The following is an 18,152-nucleotide window of genomic DNA, read 5'->3' on the forward strand; positions in this document are numbered from 1 at the left end:
AAATTTGCTGGTCTGTTTGGCTCTTTGCTAAACTGTTTAGAACATAAAATATAGGAGCAGAATTAGGCTATTCAACTCATTGAGTCTGCTCCACCATTTGATTGTGGCTGATAAGTTTCCCAATCCCATTCTCCTGCCATCTTCCTGTAACCCTTGAACCTCTTCCTAATAAAGAATCTACCTCTGTCTTAAATACTTGGCCTCCACAGCCAACTATGGCAATGAGATCCACAGATTCAATCCTCTGCATGAATAAATTCCTCCTCATTTCAGTTCAAAAGGGTTATCCCTTCACTCTGAGGTTGTACCCTCAGATTCTAATCTCTGCTACTAGTGGAAAAATCTTCTCCTCATCCACTATGTCCAGGCCTCTTAAATTCTGCAAGTTCCAATCAGATCACCCTTCATCCTTCTAAGCTTTAGTACAGATCCAGAGTTCTCAACTGCTCATAACATGACAAGTCCTTGATTCCGGGATTACTCTTGTAAATCTCTTCTGGAGCACTCCAAAGACAACTCATCTTTCCTTAGATATGGGGCCAAAAACTGCTCTCACGATTCCAAATATGCTCTGGCCAGAGCCTTATACAGCCTCAGCAGTACACCTCTACTCTTGTTTTCTAGCCCTCTTGAAATGAATGCCAGCATTGCATTCGCTTTCTTAACTGCCAACTGAACCTGCATGTTAACCTTAAGAGAATCCGGAACTCCCAAGTCGCTTTGCAGTTCAGATTTCTGAAGCCGTCCACATTTAGAAAATAGTCTAAGTCACTATTCTTCCTACAAAAGTGCATATCCTCACATTTTGCCACTTTGTATTCAATCGGCCATTTCTATGCTCGCTTGCCAAGCATGTCCAAGTCCTTCTGCAGCCTCCCCTCTTCCTGAACACTATCTGCCCAGCCACTTATCTTTGTGTTTTCTGCAATCTTAGCAAAAATGCCTTCAGCTCCTTTGCCCAGACAATTAATGCAAGACAACATGGACCCTTGTGGAACTGGCTGCATTCCTGAAAAAGACCCCTTTATCCCTCCTCTCTGCCTTCTGCCAGTCAGTCAATCCTCTATCCATGCCAGTACCTTGCCTCTAATACCTTGATCTCTTATCTTATTTAGCAACCTCCTGTGTGGCACCTTGTTAAAGGTCTTCTGGAGATCCAAATAAATCACATCTATTGGCTCTCCTATGTCTAAACGTTTGATTACCTCCTCAAAGAATTCTAACAGATTTTTCAGGCATGACCACCCCTTGATGAAGCCGTGCTGACTCCACCCTATTTTCCATCCACTTCAAGTGCTCCACAATCTCATCCTTAATTATGGACTCTTAAAATCATACAGGGATGACCAAAGTCAGGTTAACTGGTCAATAGTTTCTCGTCTTCTGCTTCCCTCCCTTCATAAACAGAGGTGTTACATTAGCCATTTTCCACTCTTCTGGGACTCTCCTTGACTCTAGCGATTGCTGAAAGATGTCTCTGCAATCTCCACAGCTGTCTCTTTCAGAACTCGAGGGTATAGTCCATCCAGTCTGGGTGATTTATCCACCTTCAGACCTTTCAGCTTCCCCAGCACCTTCTCCTTAGTGACAGCCATTACAATCACCTCTGATTCTCTCAAAGTTTGGGTATGCTTTTGGTACCTATTCAGTTTCTCTGCCATTTCTTTGTTCACCATCACTGCATCTCCAGCCTCACCTTCCAGAGATCCAATGTCCACTCTTGATTTCTCTTGCTTTTTAGACATATAAAAATAACTCTTACAACCTTTTCTTATATTATTAGCTAGCTTACTCCCATATTTCATCATCTCCCTACTTTCATAGTAATATTCTGCTGGCATTTAAAGGTTTCCAAATTCTCTGGCCTCCCACTAATCTTTACCAGATTGTTTGCCTTTCCTTTTATGTTGACTCTTACGTCCCTTGTCAGCCATGGTTACCTTTATCCTCCCCTTAGTATGTTTCATCGTCCTTGGGATGAATTTCTGCTGGGCCTCCAAAATTACCCTCAGAAACTCCTGCCACTCCTGCTCCACCATCTTCCCTGCTAGGGTCCCAATCAACTCTGGTCATCTCCTCCCTCCTCTCTTTATTTCTTCATCTTCAGCTGCCTCTGGTAGCATTTTATGGACAGAGGAGCGGATGAGCCAGTGGTCTGTCCAGCAGTCTTCTACACTGGTCTACACTGGTCATCATCTGGGTAATGAGAACAACCTATTAGTCTTCAGTCAAATGATGGCATAGCTGATCATGTGCCACTGCTTTGATCGTGGATGCCTCCAATAGGTCTTGAATTTGTCTTTTTTGGAATAGTGTGTGTTCCGCACATTTGAGGAGTGGGGGAATTCCCAACTCCTCCTTTTCCAATGGTTCCTTTCCAGAATCAGGAGTGCCTTCCAACCCTGGTATTGAAGTCTCCAAGGATGATGATTTTAATTTCATTAGGAATGTTGCTGTGTTCAGTACTACAATAGAAATCTTCTTTGGTCTCAACTTTCGCATCAAGGGTTTGAGATTAGGCACCCACGACCATTGCCTGCTGATTCTTGGCAGGTTGCGGATCATGAGTCATTAGGCAATTGCTGATGCCAAAAGGGAACACCAAGAGTCAGTTGATGTGTTCAATCTCAGTGGCAAATCCAAAACTATGCTTCCTGGATTGATCCTCAGGTTCCCCTCTCCAGAAGGAGGTGTAACCACCACCTTCATCCCTTAGCAGCCCTTCACCTTCAAGTCTCCTGGAGAGCAGCAATCTCAATGGTGAAGTGCCTGAGTTCACAGGCAACAAGGGCAGTTCTTCAATCAGGACCATTATTTTGCTTGTTATCGATGAGGGTTCCTACACTCCAGGTTCTGAGATGAGTCTGACTTGGGTTTAGAGACTGCAGGTAGCTGAGCCTCTGGATAGGGTTTACCAGCCAGGGTGGTGATGGACAAATTATGTTTGGGGCACCTCTTCTAGCATCTTCTGCTTATGGGGTGAGCTGTATGGATCCTGAAGAGGCCTGCTCAGTCGTGTGGAAAGCTGCTGGAACATGCTCCTGTTCCTATGTTGAGAGCAAAATGACTGAGTCACGTATGTGCTGGACCAAAGCGAGGGACTTTCAGATTTCTCATTCCTATATCCATTACCTCTCATTGATCACCGCAGGGCTTGCATTCTACGTCGAGGCGGACTTGAATTCCTCTAGTCAGGCACGTTGTATGGGACATCTATCGACACAGCAAGGCTGTTGCACCTCAGCAGACACACCGTCCTTAAGAGAAGGTAGATCCAGTTCCAGTGACAAGGAAAAATCTTGATAACTGGAGATCTCCACACTGCATCCAGTGATATCACATGAATATCTTCCACATCTGGATCGCCATTAAGGACTTGTTTTGGATTGCACTTCGTCTGGTTCTCCCCTCCAACCTTACAGTCATGGCTGGCCCTGCCAAAAATTGAGAACTCCTGATAGCATCACCTTCAGGATCAATGAACACTCAAACCACTCCACCGCAGTAAGGTGGCAATCCACAATTCAGGAAGGATGTAAAGAACCTAGCAAGGAAAAATGCACTGAAACGGTTAAGGGGGGGGGGGGTGTGTGTGACACCTATGTTACTTGGTGAGAGCAATTGCAAAGATATTAAGGACCTAACCGTTTGATCAGGAAGGAAGCAAGAGAATCAAAATGTGTACACAACTCCTTATTAAAGCACTTCATTTCCATGCCTGAAAAGGTGGAGACATGACTGGATCTTGTGATGAGCAGCAAAACTAGATGTGTGTGAACAGCCGTGGTGTTTGACTACAACATAAGCTTTCATGGTCAAAAGAAAGGGATAAATTTAGTTCAAATAACAAGGTCACCAAATTGAAACCAGATTTTACAGTTTCACCAACTCAAATTAATCACAATAATGAAAATTAGCTGCTCATTCTCCTTGTTCTCACCATCCCATCAAATCTGGCACACATTATCCTCCTAGCCCTCACTAGTATACTGTAGATTGTTACTTGCAGGTCCAATTGGTTGTCTATCAAATTTGCTATTTCCTCTACTGCATGCTCCAATTGCACAACTGGATATTAACCATTATCCAAAGAACAGAATATTAGACAATACTTACTCGATATAACCAAACCCCTTTTCATCACATCATACAGGGTTCTCACATCCACATAGTATGAAGTTATCAGATCTTTCTGTTGAAGTAGTACACTTTTCCGAGCAAGTTCACCATTCTGAAATACAAAAAAAAATCAATAAAGTATATCCTACAGTGATATCATTATAAATCATGTTGACGGCCAAATAATTACTTTTGGGTTGGTTTACAGAGGTTTCAGATCACAAAATAATTACAGGATTACCGTACCTTACAGTGCAGAAGGAGCACAGCCTGCCCTTGTCAGCACTTTGATAGAAATGTTTAATACCAAAATCCTGCCCTTTCTCCATTGCTTAATTTTTTTTTATTTAGATATTGACTTGGGGATAGAATGTGATGAGTCAATGGATGAGAGTTGCTGAATGGATAACTAACAGGAAAAAGAGAGAGAGAGAGAGAGAGAGAGAGAGAGAAGTTTCTCAATTGACAAATTATGAGAAGTTGTGTTTGACACATTAGCATCAGGCACTCGGCTGATTAATACTTACATAAACAATTTGACTTGAAAATCAGAAGTACTGTTTCAAACTTGCAAATTACTCCAAATTGGGAAGGAAAGCTAAGACAGTGGATGATTGCAACAAAATGCCAGAAGACATCAATGAACATTCAGAATGGGCAAGCAGTTGGCAAAAAAAAAACATTTTGCTCAGAATTAAAGAATGAGGAAGTCCTTGAAAGTATTCCTTGAAAGTAAATGCCTAAACTGACTAGAGCATGAGAGAGATTTGGAGCGACAGGTACAGTCAATAAATGTTGTTATACATGTTAATGACACCATTAAAGTAAAACAAAGTACTGGGATCTATACTGAGGTAGACAGAATCAAAAGCAAAGAAATTATGGTAAACATGAAGAGCACATTTGGAGGACTGCAAATAATTCTGGGAGCAGGATTTGGAGTTGCATCAGGACCCAAAGGACAGGGTCAAATGGGAGTCCTTACTCCACACTGCATGGAGAACAGTCACTCTATGATTTTTCCTGAACTGGCAATTAGATGCCAAAGGTCAATACTGGAGACAACATATTGTGTTATGGTTGATTTATTGGCATAAATAGAGGATTGATTAACAGGAAGCGGAGAGATAGCATTTTCAGCTTGACCAACTGTTACTAGTAGACTGCTGCAGGAAACTGTGCTGGGGCCTCAACTATTTACAATAGATACCAAATTTGCCGAATTTGTTGCATTAAGGTAGGAAAGCAAGTTGTGTGGAGGGGGATAAAAATATCTGCTGGGTATGTCAGCACCCCAAAAATTACATTTTGACTTAGATTTGATGTTTTCATAAATATTTTGATATTTTATGTCATTGTGCTCTGCTAGATGTTTATAAATCATGTATTGGTTTATTATGATGAGTAGAAAGGAGAATTTCCCATTAGGGATGTAGTTGAACAAACTATTTATTTTTAAAAAAATACGAAAAAACTGCAACAGAATTTTGACAGGTTAAAAAAAATGAGCCAAACTTTGTTAAATGGAAAATAATGCAGTGAAAAGTGAGGTTGTCCATTTTGATATGAAGAATAAAAAAAAGGAACATTATTTAAGGAGAGCGAAACTGTAGCAATTGTCCTTTTGGGTTTTATTTTTTACTATTCATGGTATGTGAGCATCACTAGCTGGCCTAGCATTTATTGCTCATCCCTAATTGCCCTTGAGACGTTGGTAGTAAACTATCTACTTGATCTATTGCAGTCCATGTGCTGTAGGTATACCTACAATGCCCATTAAAAATGAAGTTCCAAGATTTTGACCAAGCGACTGTGAAGGAACTATGATATATTTTCAAGTCTTGATGCTGTGTGGCTTGGAAGGAAACTTGAAGATGATGATGTTTGCATGCAGTTGATGCCCTTGTCCTTCTAGGTGGTAGAGTTTGCAGGAGCCTCACTGAGTTGTTGCAGTGGAATCTGTAGATTGTAAACATTATTGCCAATATGCACCAGTAGTGATGGGAGTGAATGGAGATATGGTGCCAATGAAGCGTGCTGCTTTAATATGGATTGATGATGTTGAGCGAGTGCTCCATTACACCCTTGACATGTGCCTTGTGAATGGTGGATAGATTTTGAGGAGTCAGGATGCAGATTAGGCACTGCAGAATTGCTTGCCTCTGACCTGCTCTTGTAGCCAGAGTATTTATATGAGTTTAGTTTCTAGCCAACTGTAACCCCAGGATGTTGACAGAGTGGGGATTCACAGATGATGGTGCCATTGAATTTCAAGGGTGGGATGACTATATTCTCTCTTGTTGGAGATGGTCATTATTTAGCACTTGCGCACCATGAATACCATGTGGTCAAGTGATAACCATACCTGGATATTGTCCAAGTATAGGTGCATTTGGACACAGACAGTTTCAGTATCCGAGGAGTTGTGAATTATGCTGAAATTATGCAGTCAACAGTGAGCATTCCCACCTCTGACCTCATGATGCAGGAATGGTCATGGTTGGAATTAGGACATTTCCTGAGGAACTCTTGCAGAGATGTCCTGAAATGATTGACTTCAAAAAACCAAAACAACCATCCTTTGTGCAAGGTATGATTATAAATGGAGAGATTTCCTCTGAGGCTCATCAATTCCAATGTTGCCAGAGCTCCTAGATCACCCATATCATGCACAAAAAACAAACAGTAGGGGATACAGCAATTACAAGAATTAAGGCAAATGGGACATTTGCCTTTGTTACAAATGGGGTTGAGGTTGGTATCCAATCACCAAGTCACCCTTTATTTACATTTGGAAAGCCTGTGACACTAGTCCAGCTCCCTCAGAGCCAGCTCTGAGTATCAAAATGTCTGACACTCTTTTTATCTACCAGCCAGAGCTCCTTAACAGGACTAGATTAACAGCCCCAATCAGGGAACTCATATTTTATGAGGTCCACTTAGCTGACAACCCTTCCCCTCGGAGTCTGAGGACATAGACTTTTTTTTCTTCTAGTTTCTCCTGGAGCGTTTAAGCATGGGTCAGGTTCCTTCAACCCTGCCTCAGATACTGGCAGCGTGTAGCGCACAATAGCTAGCCTCTCGCATCTGGAGCATCTCGGAAGAAATTCATTCTCTTCTTCAGGCAGCAAAGGAACTGAGACAGCAATATCTGCTATCTTTTGCTCAGATTCTAACATCTCTTCGATGCTTCTGAAGCCATGAACGATGTGGGTGTTAGCAAATTTCTTGGGAAAGTAATAAGAGACCAGCAGAAATAAGATTCTCGATGTAGAGGGAAGTGTTGAATGGTAGGATTAGAATCTCGTTAATGAGCAGCGGGTGACCTATCTACATTCATTGAATGTATCAGTGTATTATTGTTAAGTGTCATGGTTTGTGCTTTATTCATTGATAGAAGGTCCCTTAGTCAAAAGGTCAAGTAGAGGCATTCCATGGCCCTTCTTGTCAGAGTCCTCACTGTCTCGATACATGGTGCACTATGCACATTATGAAGAGCATGGTGACTCTCAGGTTAAACCACCACCAGTCATCACTCCCTCTTATGAGAGAGCAGCCTTATGATCTCATGGAACTACTGTGACTTTACTGGTTACAGGGAAATAAGAATGGCTGTGCCATACATTTCAGACAGCACGTGCCTCATAATCTTAGGAGGAAAACAGGAGACGTGATGAACTCCAAAGCTACATTCCCTCCAACTTCTTCAGTTGCTGAACAGACCTTTGAGCTCCATGTGCAACAGAGGCTGGAAGAATTAGAAATGAATGTAGGTTTGCTCACTGAACTGTGAGGTTCATTTCCAGATGTTTCATCACCCTATTAGGTAACATATTCAATGGCCTCCGGGTGAAGCACTGCTGATATATATTAAATAGAAAGAAAGAATTATCAGCAGTGCTTCGCCCGAAGGCCCACTGAAGATGTTACCTAGTAGGGTGATGAAATGTCTGGAAATGAACCTTCCAGCTCAGTGAGCAAACCTACATCCAGAACCTCAACCTGAGCTACAAATCCTCTCAAAACTTGCTAATTAGAAATGAATGTGTTGGCACAGAGAATGACATTTACGGGCTCTCAGAGTGGCGATGGAACATTGCTCTGAAGAGCTGAGACAAATGCAGCAGTCTTCAGGAAAATAAGAATATCAAGCAGGTCAAAGATCATCTACAGTATTATACAGCAGTGCAGTATCAGGCATTGGAAGCCAGACAGAACTTAACTGACACCCAGTTCCCAGTAGATGTGAGCTAGGTGAATTGACTAGGAATCTGTTAGTACTTGAAATGGAAGCAGTCACTATCTACTCCCAGAGGCAAATACAGTTTTTGTTTGTGTTTTCTTCACTTTGGATGTTTCTGAATGAAACGGAAGGTTTTCAATTGTTTGAAGACTTTCCTGTATGTGATAGTCCCACATTGAACAATGAGAAGATGTCAGGCTACTCTGCACTTTTGGGAAAAGTAGCATTCCCTTAGACAGAGCTCCAAGATGGGACATGGCTAAGAAAGAGTAAACTACGTGGCTTGGTTTTTAAATAGCATTAGATTTATAAACGAGTACTCGCATTTGCATGTTATACTCTAATATGGTCTAAAGGATGCTCGAGACCTTTATGGAATGAAGGAACAGGTGATAGATATATTAATAAAGTTAACTGAGTGTGACTTGGCTGTACAAATATGGGAAGTAAATAATCAAATGTAGTGTGCTTTGAAATGTGGCTAATGGAAATAAAGCTCTGTCATATAAATACAGTCCTGATTTCTATTTAAATGCAGCTATCTTTTGCAGAATAAGATAAGATTAGTAGTAAAGGATGGAGGAGTTAAAGTGTAACATTTTTGGGGGTATGATTATTCACGCTTGTTTTCCAAAATGAGCGTTGTGACCAGTGGAAGAATGAAGTTAAATGTGGGCCTTGGTTACTTCTCTACCAAAGAGGAAGGGAAGGATGACTTTCGATGCGATACAAAAGGAAGATAAAAATCAAGGTTTTTTTCGGGAGGGGTGGCGGGGAGCTGGAACCTGATGACTTGAACACAGATTAAAAATTAATTATTAATTTTCACAAATAAATTTATCAGAAAAGATAATCTATTAAGTGCTTAGGAAAAGTGATGAGATTCTTACAAATTTAGAAAGACTATGTGAGTATTTTAGAAGGTTTGCTCACTGAGCTGGAAGGTTCATTTCCAGACATTTCATCACCCTACTAGGTAACATCTTCAGTGGGCCTTCGGGCGAAGCACTGCTGATAATTCTTTCTTTCTATTTAATATATATCAGCAGTGCTTCACCCGGAGGCCATATTTTAGAAGAGTACTTCATGGAATTTAGCAGTTTCTGCAAGACTACAGAAATTTCATTTGGAAACCTCTAAACCTTGCTTTTATTTAAAATTACTGGACTATGTCAAAGTATTAAGTATAGACAGATTTCTAGTTTTGACAAGAGTTAAATTTGCCGATAAATACACAGTACACAGATTACACACTCTAACATAACCCATTAGGACAAATATCAGAAGCACTAAAAATTTTCTAGGAAACCATTCCTTCCCAGCAGCATTTGTAGCACAAAGGGGCAACCAATTATATAAATCAGAAAATGGAGGATGGAATGTTAACCATCAACATGTGCCAGGCAACAGAATGAAAGGAGAATTGTAACTAAAAGAAACAAGGTCAGAAAGACTTCTCAGAATTATCAGAAGCAGAGAGAGTTTGTTACTTACACTAAGAGAATCAACCCCACAAACACTCAACATGTGGTCAGTTGATGTTTCGGATGCAATTCAAAGTACCATTATGTCATGAACTGTACCAAGCGCGATAAAAGTTTCAAAGCCAAACATGAAACTGAGGAATTATCAGGCAAGGTGAAGATACAGATCAAAGAAATAGCATTGTATGGTTAAAAGATGTTTCAGCTCAGTGATGAACGTATTGGTGGCAGAGTCCAGTTGTGCAGTACTGGGCAGCGAATGGACGCCCACTGTATAGGAAATAGACTGGCTAAAATGCTGCCTAGACTGAGTTTAGAATTAACTTTATTAGCACATATGCTTAATGAGTACAGTGAAACATTTATATATCACCACTTACAGCACCATCTTAGGTACAAAGGTACCAGGTACAGCTTCTTCAGTTACAAGATCTTAGAAAATAGAGAACTGACCACTGATGAAGAAAGCCCAAGATGAAACTAGATATGGAAGTTGGCAATCCTACTGTTTCTGGATAATCTGTGAGTTTGCAGTTTACATAATTGGAACACTACTGCATTCCTTCAATGGAACGTAATTTCTTACCTAAAGAAATGAAAGAAGTGTCAATGACATCAGATGTAAAAATTTGGAAGACAAGAAGTATTAAAATTTCATAAGCAGTCTTTGCTCAGTCTTCAAAAAGATCCAAATGTTAGTAAAGGATGCAAGAATAGGGGACAGGGAGTATCATAAACTCATAGAAAAGATAAATGATAGATGCTCTACTTGCTTATTGTGAAATTAGTTTCTGCCTGAGCAATATTGTGTCAAATTGTAGAGTTATGTTTAACATTTCCAAATATGCAATGGCCTCTCCCTTTGTGTACATCTCTAACACACTAGACCATCATTTGCTATACAAGGCTTCTCCACTTCTTCCCTGGATACGTTTACACACTGGCTGCCTTATCATCGGCAAACTCAGCCATGAAATGTTCAAAATAAAAGCAAATTACTGCCGATGCTGGAATCTGAAACCAAAAGAGAAAATGCTGGAAAATCTCAGCAGCTCTGGCAGCATCTGTAAGGAGAGAAAAGAGTTCACATTACGGGTCTAACTGACTCTTTGTCGAAGCTAAAAATGGGAGAAATAGGGAGGTATTTATACCATGCTGAGAGAATGAAATGTTCAGCTTGGATTCATCGAATTGCATCTAATCATCTTCTCCCCTGTCATGGTGTGTGTACTCTCTGACATCTTCCTTCATCATCTATTCAGAGAGACTTTTTTCTCAATCTCTCTTCCCAGAATGCATTGTTCAATGCTTGTTATTTATTTGTTTCTTTCAAATAATAATGTGTGCTGATACATGGGGCTGGATTTGTGGTCACAAATTGGGTGGACCATAACCCATAACACAAAGGAATTTCTTCACCCAGAGGCCAGTGAATGTCTAGAATTCTCTGTCCTAGAGAGCTGTGGAGGCTACGTCACAAGAGATATTTTAAAAGGAGGTAGATATATGCCAATATTTCAAAAATGTAAGAGCTATGAGAGCTGGCATGAAAGAAGAGTTGAAGACTGAACAGATCAGCATGACAGTGATTTTTGAGAAGTTTGTAGCTCAGGTTGATGAGAAGTATGGAAGTTAGCTTGCTGAGCTTGAAGGTTTTTGTTTCAGACATTTCACCACCATTCCAGGTAACATCAGTGAAGCGCTGGTGATATGTTTTTATAGGTCTATTTATAGTTCTTGGTTTCTTAAGGTCAGTGATGTCATTTCCAGTTCTTTTTTTTCTTTTTAAAGGTAGGTAAATAGGATCTAAATGAATCAATTAACATCAACCTGGCATCACTACTAGGAAAACCAGGACCACAAAACACCAGACAGCACTAACTTCATCAATAAAAACAACATGGTTAAGCTAGTGGACCTGTGCCTCACCACTCACTTCACATTCAATAACAAGACCTACGAACAAGTCAACAGAACACCTATGGGATTACCAATATCAGGGCTCATAGCAGAAGCATTAATGCAGAGACATGAACAAGCTGCCCTCCCATCTATCCAACCCAAACTTTGGAAATGCTATGTAGATGACACCTTTGTGATCATAAAGCGGAACAAATTAGAGGAAACATACAACACCATCAACAATATCCTGATAGCATAAACTTCATAAAAGAGGAGGAGAAGGACAATAGACTCCCATTCTTAGTCATAACAGTTGAACGTACAGTTAACGGAGAATTTCAAACCAGCGTTTATAGAAAAACATCAAACACAGATCAAATACTTAACTTCAGAAGCAATCCCCCCAACACCCACAAATAATGAATCACGACATTATTTCAACGACTACATCACACTGCAGCACCCAAGAACTACAGAAAAAGCAGAAGAAAAATATCGATACAATGTTTCAAGAAAAACGGGTACACAATCTGCCAATTCCTCAAGAACAAACCCAAACAAGCAGACAGAACGCAACCAAAAAACTATAACCACATTACCTTACATCAAAGACATGTCAGAAATGACTTCCAGACGACTCAGACCCCTTGGCATCATAGTAGCCCACAAACCTACCAACAGACTTAAACAGCGACTAATGAATCTAAAGGATTAGATACAAACAGCAAAACTAATGTTATTTACAAGATATCATGCAAAAACTGTAAAAATAAATTACAATCGGACAAACAAGCAGGAAACTTGCCACCAGGATACATGAGCACCAACTGGCCACCAAAAGACACGACCCACTCTCACTAGTTTCTACACGTACAGACAAAGAAGGACACCACTTTGACTGGAACAACACACACATCCTCGGACAGGCAAAATAAAGACACGCACAAAAATTCTTAGAGGTAAGGCATTCTATCCTGGAACTCCATCAATAAACACATGGATTTAGATCCTATTTACCTTCCCTTGAAATGAAAAAGAAGAACCAGAAATGACAGCACCCATCTTAAGAAACCAAGGTCTGTAAATAGAGAGGTGGAACATACCACCAATGCTTCAATGGAAACTTTCACTGATGATGTTACATAATATGGTGACGAAATGTCTGAAAACAAACCTTCAAGCTCAGCGAGTGCACTTACATACAGATCAGCATGATCTTATTGAATAGCAGGCAGGCGTGAGGTGTTGAGTTGCCTACTCCTTCTCCAAATATATTAAACAACCACGCAATCATATAGTCGGTGACGTTGCTTTGTGAACCAGATCAGACCCCTCTTAAAACATACTAAGTAGTTAGCCTAAACCCAGTTTTCTTATTTTAAAGGCAAATGTCAAATGCTGTGTGCCAGATGAAATTCAACAGGTAAAATACAACAAAATAAAGATGACCTTGGAATAATGTAACTCTATTGGAAAACTTAACAGAACAATAGATACAGTAACTATTATTAATTAACTGCTCCAATATAGTAACATCCCATAAACACACCCTTGGCAAATGCAAATTCAGAAAATAGATTTGTCTCACATTCAATCCAGCAGCCCAGGAAGAGAACCCCCAGCTTTTGGCTGTAATTGAAAGATTGAAAAAAATTGCTTCCACTTCAAGACCCCAACAGTAACTGCTGCTGAAAACTAAAAATTAAAAAATCCCTGGTTCTATGGGTGGGAGTTTGACCACACACATTCAGGCTGCTCCTATTGTTCCAACTATATATTAAAAAAAACCCAAAGCCTCAGAAATTTATCTTATCATAGACTGCAGATCACCTTACACCCAATCTTTCTCTAAAAGAAACCAGGACAAAGCACATCTCTTAAAACCAAACATTGTCACAATTTGGTGAGTAATAGCAAATCATCACTCCAGTCTCCTACTTAGTGAGTGAGCTGACATGGAAATCTGCTGTCAATATTGCTAACAAATTATTCTCAGCAATCTTCTATGGTTCACTCCATTTACTGAATGTCAACTGTGAAAGTGTTTGGGAATGTTTTAAAAATGACATTTTAAAACGTCAAGGTGGCATACAGTCAGAAAGAAATGCCTTCTACCATGTCTGAATGCAGAGGTGGATCCTGCTGGTGAAGGTGGAATGCATGGTTTTCCTAAAGTTCATTTTTGAGCTTTTTTACTGAAACCTTCCATTTAAAGAAAGGAAATACTCAGAAACGCAGTCATTTAAACCGGCAGCAGTGACTGACTGAAGGTATCCTTGCCTACAACCCTGATTGCGCATGCAGTCCCATTGCCAATTTCTAATTGACACCATCCTATCAAACGTCCACAAATTAGCAATCTGACACTTGATTAGACTTGCCAAGACAGTATGGTCTGGAGCAAGCAGGCCACTCAGTTTCTGTTCCTGATCCTGGCAAAACTCCAGCCAATGATATCATCCACTTGTAAATGTCAATAATGTATAGGAAGTTTAGAGAAATTGGCTAAACTATCAGCAAACCCCTTGGATCCTTCTCCCACACACTAGGGAGGTACAAAGTTAAAAATCACACAACACCAGGTTATAGTCCAACAGGTTTAATTTTTGTTCTATAACCTGGTATTGTGTGATTTTTAACTTTGTATACCCCAGTCCAACACCGGCATCTCCAAATCTACACTAGGGAGGGGTTGCAAACTCTAAGGCAGACACTGAATCTTCTTGGTTGAGGACCTCAGGGATAAATTTTCAAATTAGATATTTAAAAGGCTATAGAGGAAGGAGTGGAGGAGTTGAACTAATTAAATATCCCTGTGAGACAGCTGGCACAGACACAGGCTAACTGGAAATGATCATATTGTACTGCACAGGATGAAGTCAATTGCTGGCAATTCTACAGTCCAGTGACAACAATGACTGAATAAAGCCAACTCATTCATTCATACCAAGAAACATTACAAACATCTCAAAGCAGCTGCAAATAATTCTTGAAGAAAATTTTTCTTTGCATAAAATAACAGGCAAATGGGAAGGGTTCTTGTGGCTCAGAAACAAACAACCGACTTCTCTAACCTGACCAACAGAATGTTGGATGCAGCTCTAGAACTGGCTTCTAAGATGTATCTTTGAGTCCAATCCAGCCCATTGGACAAATTGGCACAGGTCAGGAGTGTGATGGAATACTTTCCTCTTGCCTCCATGGGTACAGTTCCAACAACACTCAAGAAGCTTGACATCATCCAGGATCCAGGACAAAACAGCTGGCTTGATTGGTGCCACATCTACAGGCATCCACTCCCTCCACCACCGACACTCAATAGCAGTAGTCTGCGCCATCCACAAGATGCAATGCAGAAGATTACCAAAGCCCTCTGACAGCATTTTCCAAACCCATAGCCACTACCATCTGCAAAGAGAGGGTCTTGGTACTATTTCACTGTTTCTTCTTAGTTACCGGGTCATAATCATTAAACTCCCTCCCTGATAACTCTATCGGTGTCCCCACAGCACCAGCACTTGCAGTGGCTCAAACAGGGAGCCGATATTCCATGAACAAATTTAAAATAAATCAGCACACCTCCAAGGTCACATAAAACAAAATCTAAAATGTGAACTGCAACAATGTGCCCCATTCATTTAATATTAAAGGTGAAAATGCTTTCAAAATTTAAAAAAAAAGCACTTGAAACTTGAAGCATTTAGGCTTTATTTGACAAACCTTTCAGCATCAATATCACAAGCTGACTCAATGAAGTGTTGCCAAATATACATCTTGTAACCACAGAATTATTTCTTGCAATTGTTTCTAAACAAATCTCCACTTACTTTTTCAAAATCTTTCAAGTGTAACAAGGTTGAGTATTGAGCTCCTTCTTCTACATCAAGCTGAGAGGCTAGCTCAAAGCAGCTAAAAGCTGTTCATGGAAAGGGGCTACCACAACCAGCACAACACTACAGACCTCAGAACATTCCCAGTACCAGTGGTCGAATATGCTGGGGCCGGAAAGACAAGAGGTGTAGTAAGTCTTGAAAATCAACAGAGGTTGTGGGGGTCGTGGGGAAAGAGAGGGGGAAAGGGAGAATGGGGGAAAAGGGCCAAGGTAGTGCAATGTGTAAACATTACTATGGAATTTTACACTGAATTGTTTTATTTCATAAAAGATTTAAACTTATGTGCTTTCACATCTCAAAGCCTCTTTCATACTGTGTTACAGAGAAACATCCATCTATTTAAGCTGTGACCTTACCAGTCTGCGGAAAGCAGATTTATGGTGACGCGTTGTGTTCCGGTGTATTAGGTTTTTTTAGAGAAGCATTTTTTAATTAATTTATGCCTGTAAGCTCATGCCACTCCAGATACTGTGGTTTAAAGGAATGGTGATGACCATTGAGGATATTGTTGGAGTCTTCCAATTTGCTTCAGTGAGTGTCCAAATCCCCATTTGCCACAAAGACAACTCACCATCACCTTCTCCAAGGCAACTAAGGATGAGCAATACATACTGCACCAACCAGCAACACCTACATGTCTTGAATGATATTTAAAAATTCAGAAGATAATGCTACACCAACACCTAACAAAGGAGTTAATGAAAAGAAAACTAAAAGGAGCCTCTGAAAGTTTAAAAGATAGACAGAGTCATTTAGTATGGAAGCAGACCATTTGGTGCAACCAGTCTATGCCGAACATAATCCCAAACTAAACTAATCTGAACTGCCTGCTCCTGGCCCATCTCCCTCCAAATCTTTCCTATTCATCTATCCATCCAAGTGTTTTCTAAACATTGTAATTGTACCTGTTTCCACCACATCCTCAGCAAGTTCATTCCACACTCTAACCACCCTCTGTGTAAAAATATTTGCCTCCTATGTCTTCCTCAGGAAAACCTAAGAGGAGATTTTAAAAGAAATCATTTTTACCCATCTCAGCAAGATAATCTTTTCTCAGGCTCTCCATTATGTTTTACGGCTGAAAGCTGGAGATGGTAGAGGTGGTAATATCAGTGAACTAGGAATCCAGAGGCTGAGCTGGAAGCACAGATTCAAATCTCATCATAGCAGCTGGTGGAATTTCAAAAGTTTAATAAATAAACTCTATAATCGAATGATAGCACCATTAACAGTCACCATGATTGTTATTTTTTTAAAAAAGTTCACTAACGTCCTTCAGGGTAGGAAATCCCTACCATCCTTACCTGCATATCAGTTTAACTCCTAAATGTGTTCTAAAAAGCATGGTAAGCCACTGAATTAGAAGGTAATTAGAGGACTTGACAGGATAGGTGCAGAAAGGCTGCTGTGGGAGATTCTAGGACCAGAGGGCATCATCTCAGAATAAGGGGCTGCACATTTAAAACAAAGACAAAAGGGAATTTGTTTCTTCTCAGAGGGTTGTAAATCTGTGGAATTCTTTACATAATAATCGAACAGGAAGAGGCAGTTCAGTCCCTCGTGCCTGCTCTAGCATTCAGTACAATCATGGCTGATCTCAACTTGGCCTCAACTCCAACTACCTGCCCATTCTCTTTAACCCTTTCATCCATTCCAAATTAAAAATCTGTCAAACACCTCCTCAAATTTACACAATGTCCCAGCATCCACCACACACTAGGGTAGTGAATTCATGATCCTTGAGAAGTAATTTCTCATCTTAATTTTAAATCTGCTACACCTTATCCTAAAATTATCACCTCTCTTTCTACATGCTGTCTACTTTGTCAATCCACTTTAGCATCATACATAGATCAATTGGACTCCTCTCATTCATTTAAACTCCGGAAAATATAGGCCTAAGCTGTTGAATCTTACTTCATAAGACAAACATGTCACCTCTGGAATCAATCTAGTGATTCCTTTGATCTGCCTCCAATGCAATTACTTCCTTCCTCAAGTAAGGGGACCAAAGTTTTATGCAATACTCCAAATGTGGTCTCACTAATGCCTTTTATAGTTGCAACATCACTTCCTATTTATACTCTACTCCTTTAGCAATAAATGCCAAAATTGCAATTGCCTTCCTTATTATTTACTGTACTGGTTTTTCTGTGACTCATGCACAAGGATGCTCTGATCTCAGATTCCTGTGCACCGAACCATCCACAGGATCCACCTTGCTTGTTATATCTTTGAAGAACTCTTAGCAAATTAGTCAAACATGACCTACCACTCATAAAAGCAGGCCGACTCTGATGGTTTGCATTTTGACCGTCTGTATGCGGTTTGCACATATTTCCCTTGTCCGTGTGGGTTTCCTCTGTGTTCTGAACCTTCTCACCTTTCTATTCTTCCAGCCGAAATGCATAACCTCAGTGATCCATGTCAAACTTTATCTGCCATGACCACTTGTAGATTTCCTAATTCCTTAGAGACTTCTTTTCCCACTTATTTTAGTATCATTTACAA

At 40.3% G+C, this 18,152-nt stretch overlaps 1 protein-coding gene across 3 annotated transcripts in view; it reads right to left on the reverse strand.

Moving 5' to 3' along the window:
- Positions 1-18,152, reverse strand: part of acsl1a (acyl-CoA synthetase long chain family member 1a) — a 173,303-nt gene that overhangs the window by 66,298 nt on the left and 88,853 nt on the right. For all 3 annotated transcript variants that reach the window (XM_043705794.1, XM_043705803.1, XM_043705812.1), the window contains exon 3: positions 4,117-4,231. In XM_043705794.1, coding sequence (XP_043561729.1) covers positions 4,117-4,231 — 115 coding nt within the window. The remainder of the gene's footprint in view (positions 1-4,116; positions 4,232-18,152) is intronic.

This window comes from Chiloscyllium plagiosum, chromosome 2, assembly GCF_004010195.1.
Source record: "Chiloscyllium plagiosum isolate BGI_BamShark_2017 chromosome 2, ASM401019v2, whole genome shotgun sequence".
NCBI lineage: Eukaryota > Metazoa > Chordata > Chondrichthyes > Orectolobiformes > Hemiscylliidae > Chiloscyllium > Chiloscyllium plagiosum.